Raw genomic sequence first — 7,500 nt, forward strand, 5'->3', positions numbered from 1 at the left:
CGGAACATTCTGAATTTGGTAGGAACACTCGGACTCCAAGTGGAGGAGGAATTTTGTTTAATGTCCCGTCACACATATCGGTGATTGAAGACATTTTGTTAAAGTATTTATGAATACATTTGAATATTATCAGTTAACTGGGCAAATGAAGGTGAAATGAGGTGAAATTTGAAAAAAAAAAAAAAAAAAAATCTAAATGCAATTACAGGAAATTACTTAAACGACTTCGTAAAAGAGAAGTCGTTAAACTGACAAGCGAAACAACTGATAATGAATGCAAAAAGTCAAAAACATTAGCGTTCTCAGTCACTTGTGAAGACACACTTTCGTGTACATAAGGCTTCATCAAGCTACAGTCAAAAATTATATGCTTTAATTGTCAGGTTACTAAAGCATACGCACTTGACATTAGAACAATACTTGGACCGTAATGAATTGGATGGACTCCCAAGTTACATCAGCAAACATACATTTTATCTACAAGCCCATACCACCCCACACTTGCCTCAAAGCCAAAGATGTCGAGGACGGCCAGGGAGGTGATCTTTTCCCGCTCGGCCCGGCAGATGATGAGGTTGATCCGCTCCACCAGCCAGGTGAACAGACGGCTGTACAGGGCCTTGGCCATGGCGTCCCTGTGGACCCACAGCGCCAGTGTTGGTCATTGGATGTGTGTGTGCGTGTGTGTGGACGGGAGGGGAGGGGGAGGTTGTGTGTGTGTGTGTGTGTGTGATTGTGTGTGTTTGTGTGTAAATAGAGAGAGAGTGTGTTATGTGTGTGGGTGCATGTGTGTGTGGGTATACGCACAAGTATGCATGTGTGAATGTGTGTGTGTGTGTGTGTGTGTGTGTGTGTGTGTGTGTGTGTGTGTGTGTGTGGGTGTATGCACATGCATGCGTGTGTAAATGTTTGTGTGTGCATGTGCGTATGTGTGTGTGTGTGTGGATGTGGGGGGTTGTGGGGGAATGAATGGAGAGATGATGTGCGTGCGCGCATGTGTGTGTGTGTGTGTGTGTGTGTGTGTGTGTGTGTGTGTGTGTGTGTGTGTGTGTGTTTCTGTGTGTTTCTGTGTGTGTTTGTGTGTGAATTATGAATGTGTGTGAATATGCATACATATTCATTTTTGTCAGCATCGCACGCACACACACACCACACACACACACACACACACACACACCCCACACACACACTTATCACAGAATCCGAAAAACCAGCAAAACAGTGACACAGAAACAAACAAACAAGACTCAGACAATTCGTTAATGCATAGCCACATTCCCACACCCCCACAACCCACCCCCCCTCCGCACCCCCCCCCCCCCACACACACACACACACACACACACCCAATCAGCGTTTACAGGAGCAGAGACAAACAAAAAGAGACACACCGACATACAAAAAAAAAAAAAAAAAAAAAAAAGATACATGACAGACAGTCTGCTCACCTCGCATCCAAAGCCTGATCCAGGTTGTATGGAGTCACTACTCTGTCTCCACGAGCTTCCTGTTGTGGGTATCAACATGATCCATCACACACAAATACACAGAAAAGATGGTGACGGGGAGCAGGGGTGTGTGAGGTGAGGTGGGGTGGGGGGGTCGGGGGGCGGGGGGGGGGGCGGCAGTGGAGGGGGATGGGGGGAGGGCAGAGGGGGGGGGGGGTGGGTATTAACAGAAATGCCAACAATGATACTGAACACTTTTTCTATGAAACATTTATGTCGATGATGTTGATGATGATGATGATGATAATGTATGCGTAAATCTTTTGCTTACAGTGCTTCAGGTGTTTGGTTTTTTTTGTTTTGTTTTGTTTTGGGGGTTTTTTTTGTATTTTGTTTTTGTTGTTTTTGTGGGGGTTGTTCGTTTTGATTGTTTTAAAGTATGTACTTGTTTAATGTAAATGTCAAAAACAAGTGTTCATTAAAAGAAAAAGAAAGAAAGAAAATAAATAATGAACAATAAGAAAATAATGAGTAGGAAATTGAAACAAGACTTAATTCCTGTGACAGACAAAAAGAAAGAGTGATCAATTATACAAAGATAATCATAAAAGGTGGGGTGGGGAGGGTGGGTGACAATAACAGCAACAATAAAAAAAACAAAAACAACAATCACAAAAATACAAGTAAGTGTAGCAATCACTAAAATCGCAAAATCATCAACAACAACAATGAACAATGACAAACTATCAATTCATGAATAATACACAAAAAGATACACATAATGATACAAGAAAGTATAACATAAATCAAAAGCCATAGGAACAGGAAAAAAAAAATCCAAATAGTAAACAAAAAAGGTTTCTATAAAATATACATCATCAACAGAGGCTATACACACAGACACAACAAGAAACAGAAAAGACCCATGCCAACACACACACACACACACACACACACACACACACACACACACAAACATACACACAGACACAACAAGAAACAGAAAAGACCCATGCCAACACACACACACACACAAACACACACACGCACACACACGCACACACACACACACACACACACACACACACACAACAAGAAACAGAAAAGACCCATGTCAACACACACACACACACGCGCGCGCGCGCGCGCACGCACACACACACACACACACACACACACACACATACACACAGACACAACAAGAAACAGAAAAGACCCATGCCAACACACACACACACACACACACACACACACACACACACATACACACAGACACAACAAGAAAAAGAAAAGACCCATGCCAACACACACACACACACACACACACACACACACACACACTCCCACTCACACCCACACACTCCCACTCACACACACACACACACACACACACACCACACATACAAAAAAAAAGAAAGAAAAAAAAAGAAAATCAAACAGATCCGTGATTAATCTACCATATTACAAATAGGGATAGTTAAATTGTTTTTTTATGCCTCATATCATTGTTGTCAATAATGTGCATCATGTCACTTCTGTTTCTTAACACATGGAAATACCCATTTCAAACGACGTCAAATCAGAAACTGTTTGGGAACCATCATGTACACATCTTTGTCTTGATCTTGAACTTGTGTTCTTCCATTTGATAGGCACAATGGATGTTTTAAAATGTACACACTGAAAATGTAAATTAAGAAGGTTAAATAAATAAACAAGTAAAACAAATCCAGAAAAAAAAATCATTGTTTTTTGTTGTTGTTTTTTCATCTAGCCAGATTGCATTTATGCTTCTGTAGTTTTCTCACTGTTTTGAGGACTTCTCGTCTAAAGTAAGTTTTCTTACTTTTTTCAGGACTTCTCAACTGCGTTAGTTTTCTCACTGTTTTGAGGACTTCTCATCTGAGTAAGTTTTCTTACTGTTTTCAGGATTTCTCAACTGTGTTAGTTTTCTCACGAATATCAGGACTTTTTATCCATGTAGGGTTTTTTTTCTGTTTTCAGGATTTCTTGTCCATGTTAGTTTTCTTACTACTTCCCGGATTTCTTGTCCATGTATTTGTTTCTGAGTTTTTCTGTTGGTTTTTTTTTCTAACTGTTTTTAGGATTCCTCGTCCATAATTTTTTACACAGATAACTCCTGAAAACAGTTTCAGTTTCAGTTTCAGTAGCTCAAGGAGGCGTCACTGCGTTCGGACAAATTCATATACGCTACACCACATCTGCCAAGCAGATGCCTGACCAGCAGCGTAACCCAATGCGCTTAGTCAGGCCTTGAGAAAAAAAAAAGAAAAAAAAAAGTGAATAAATAATAGATAAGCTTACATAAATAAATAAATAAATAATAATTATGATATTAAAAAAAGGGTAGTAGTAATGATAATAATAATAAAATAATAATAAATAAATAAGACAACAATGATGATAAATACTCATATAAATGTAAAACATGAAGACACACATTCACACATACACCCACACATGCATAACAGATATGCACCAAACATGCAGTTTCACAGATATGAAAGCACAGTCAAATACATATAAACGTACATGAGCTCCAACACACACACACACACACACACACACACACAAAACAGCACGAAGGAAAGAGAAACTTAACCTGCAAGCTGCCTCACTGGAGAAACCACAAAAACCCAACAGAAATCATGACCAAAAAAAAACAAACAACTGACGACCCAACTTCTTCTTCTGCGTTCACTCGTATGCACACGAGTGGGCTTTTATGTGTATGACCGTTTTTACCCCGCCATGTAGGCAGCCATACTCCGTTTTCGGGGGTGTGCATGCTGGGTATGTTCTTGTTTCCATAACCTACCGAACGCTGACATGGATTACAGGATCTTTAACGTGCGTATTTGATCTTCTGCTTGCATAATTATACACACGAAGGGGGTTCAGGCACTAGCAGGTCTGCACATATGTTGACCTGGGAGATCGGAAAAATCTCCACCCTTTACCTACCAGGCGCCGTCACCGTGATTCGAACCCGGGACCCTCAGATTGACACTCCAACGCTTTAACCACTCGGCTATTGCGCCCGTCAACGACCCAACAACCATGACACAACTAGTTGAACAGGGCGGCACAGCACTCACAGTGATCTTGCTGAGGACGGCCTGCTTGAGCCACTCCTCCGACAGCTGCAGGAGGTGCGACACCCAGCGGATCTCTGCGTCCGAGCCCAGCTCCACCTTGTCGTGGTTGTTCTCCTGCACAGCACAGCAGTTTGTGAATAATGATGATGAAGATAAGAAGAAGAAGAAGAAGAAAAACACAAGATAATTTTGACTGATGTACGCCTGATGTGCAGTCCTGTTTTTGTGTGTATGTGTGTGTTATGTTGTACTTTTCATGTAACTGAAGAGGTTAAAAGAAAGGAGAAGGGAAAAAAACTGAAAAAAAGAAGAGAAAGGGAGAGAGAAGAAAAGAGAAAAGAAAAAAGGAAGATTGATTCTAAGTTTGGTACACATAACTGTATGATTTATGATATGATATGATACTATATATCATATGATATTGTACAGCTTCCTTCCATATTATTGTCTTTTTAAAAATTTTTTTTTTTTTTTTTTTTTGACAAGCCCAAAATCCGTAAATGAAAAGTTGTATTTATTCCATAAATGCTACTGATTACTATGACATAGTTGTTATGGAGTGCCAAGTATTGGTTTGATTATTTCCATTTTGTTTAGTTGATTGTGTAATTTATATACAAAATAAAACAGTGATCGACCCAAGAAAGTCCGGGTAAACCTTAAAAAAAAATAATAAAAATAAAAACAAAAAAAGAAGAAAATCTGTCATTTTCATGTCATCTGGTTTTGGATGCACATTTTGTTGTGGAAAGTCTGTTTGCCATGTGTGTGTGTGTTGTACTGGCGAGTGTCCTTGTGTTCGTGTGGGTGTGAGTGAGTGCCTGAGTGCCTGTGTTGCATGGATGCGTTTTCTGGAGGGTGTCATGGGTGGGTGGGTGGTTTCCAATGTACTGTTGCGTGAGTGCTTTCTGGCACATGCTTCTTCTTCTTCTTCTTCTTCTGCGTTCGTGGGCTGCAACTCCCACGTTCACTCATATGCACACGAGTGGGCTTTTACATGTATGACCGTTTTTACCCCACCATGTAGGCAGCCATACTCCGTTTTTCGGGGGTGTGCATGCTGGGTATGTTCTTGTTTCTATAACCCACCGAACGCTGACATGGATTACAGGATCTTTAACGTGTGTATTTGATCTTCTGCTTGCATATACACATGAAGGGGGTTCAGGCACTAGCAGGTCTGCACATATGTTGACCTGGGAGATCGGAAAAATCTCCACCCTTCACCCACCAGGCGCCGTCACCGTGATTCAAACCCGGGACCCTCAGATTGACAGTCCAACGCTTTAACCACTCGGCTATTGCACCAGTCGGCACGTGCTTCCATGTGTGTGGGGTGTGGGGGAGGGGGATTATTGATGGGGGGAGGCAGGGAGTGGGGAACGAAATGTAAAGCACTTTGAGCAGTATTTCTGCAGAAATGCGCAATATAAATGTCCATTACTACTACTACTAATAATAATAATGGAATACTTGTTGAGCACTGTCCTCCCTTAAAGGGAGCTCAAAGTGCTTTACACCACACACACACACACACACACACACACACACACGCAATAACTTACAAGAGAAAGAAGAAAAAACAACACAAGGGTGGACACACAACAGAATCCAGAATGAACAAAAAATTTCACTCTTTGACTTTTGTTGGGGCACTGAGGGTAGACATTATCAACAAATGAGCTGCCAAAGCTATACAACACATTCAAAAACGTCAACTGAGCAAACTTGTTTTATACTGAGAGAAATCCTTAACGGTCATTTTATATATTAACAAATGAAAGCAGGTGATGAAATAATTTAAAAAAAAGAACACATCATACAACAGGCCTTCCATTCTTCATGAATTTTCCCCTACCTTTCAAAACACTCTCCACTCTGCTTTTTGATAAAGTTACAAAATTAAAAACAAACTTTGGTTTCACATACAATTCAGGGATAAACTTATTCCTAAGATTATCAAAATTTGGACATGCCTCTTCAAAATAAAATTCGTCTTCAATCAAACCCTTGTAAGATAACAGCAGAGGAGGCAACTGCTGTCCCAACTATATCTGGGCTAGATTTTGATTCTAGTGAACAGTGTCTGGCCCAAGTTACACCCCCACCTCTCCTGGCCAAGAAGGCTTTAGGACAGTAAGCATTGTACGATGGTCTTCTTACAGTTTTTTACAGCAACAGGCAGAGCATTCACTACCACAGCTAACACATACCCCCATCATACAATCACCACTCTACCTGCACACTCTTGAAGTAGATGTTGCCAATGTGCAAGACGGATGCCAGAATCTTCTGAATGGTGTCCTGCTCTTCTCGGTTGAAGTCCAGAACATCCATGGCTGCAAGAAGCTTCCGGAAATTCTCGGCGTCATCGCGGCCAGGAATCACGGCACTGCCTCCCTGCAGACCAGAGGGGAAAGAGGAGGGAATCTGAACCCAGGATTTGATGTGATGGTCTGGTTTAATTTCTGTTTCTGTTAGTTTCATGTTGGTGTTGGTGTTTTCTATATTGAGTTTTGTGTTACTTTTGTTCCATGAACAGTTTGAACAGTTTAAGCGCGTTGGGTTACGCTGCTGGTCAGGCATCTGCTTGGCAGATGTGGTGTAGCGTATATGGTTTGTCCGAACGCAGTGACGCCTCCTTGAGCTACTGAAACTGAAACTGAACAGTTCAAAATGTGTTTTATTGAAAACAGTTTTAATGTATATTTTTTGTAAAAAATACTGTTATATGTAAAAGAAATTATGTTGAATAACTTCCCTACGCAACATTTAGGTGCTACAAATAGCATTAAAAAGGTCAAATTGTCTGCTGTAATTTAACAATTGAAACAGAGTCAGATATATATTCTACTATATCCGTAAGAGTTCAAAACAGATCTTTGTAAAGACAGAGAACAATGTATAGCCTTTGTGAAAAAGGTGGTTAAATA

At 40.7% G+C, this 7,500-nt stretch overlaps 1 protein-coding gene across 4 annotated transcripts in view; it reads right to left on the bottom strand.

The window, feature by feature from the left end:
- LOC143292884 (unconventional myosin-XV-like) overlaps positions 1–7,500 on the bottom strand; it is a 237,777-nt gene that overhangs the window by 111,212 nt on the left and 119,065 nt on the right. For all 4 annotated transcript variants that reach the window (XM_076603546.1, XM_076603547.1, XM_076603548.1 and 1 more), the window contains exons 10-13: positions 6,806–6,967; positions 4,568–4,681; positions 1,449–1,507; positions 506–635 (exon numbers count right to left, since the gene is read on the bottom strand). In XM_076603546.1, the coding sequence (XP_076459661.1) occupies positions 506–635; positions 1,449–1,507; positions 4,568–4,681; positions 6,806–6,967 (465 nt within the window). The remainder of the gene's footprint in view (positions 1–505; positions 636–1,448; positions 1,508–4,567; positions 4,682–6,805; positions 6,968–7,500) is intronic.

Source organism: Babylonia areolata, chromosome 18 (genome assembly GCF_041734735.1).
Source record: "Babylonia areolata isolate BAREFJ2019XMU chromosome 18, ASM4173473v1, whole genome shotgun sequence".
NCBI classification, from domain to species: Eukaryota; Metazoa; Mollusca; class Gastropoda; order Neogastropoda; family Buccinidae; genus Babylonia; species Babylonia areolata.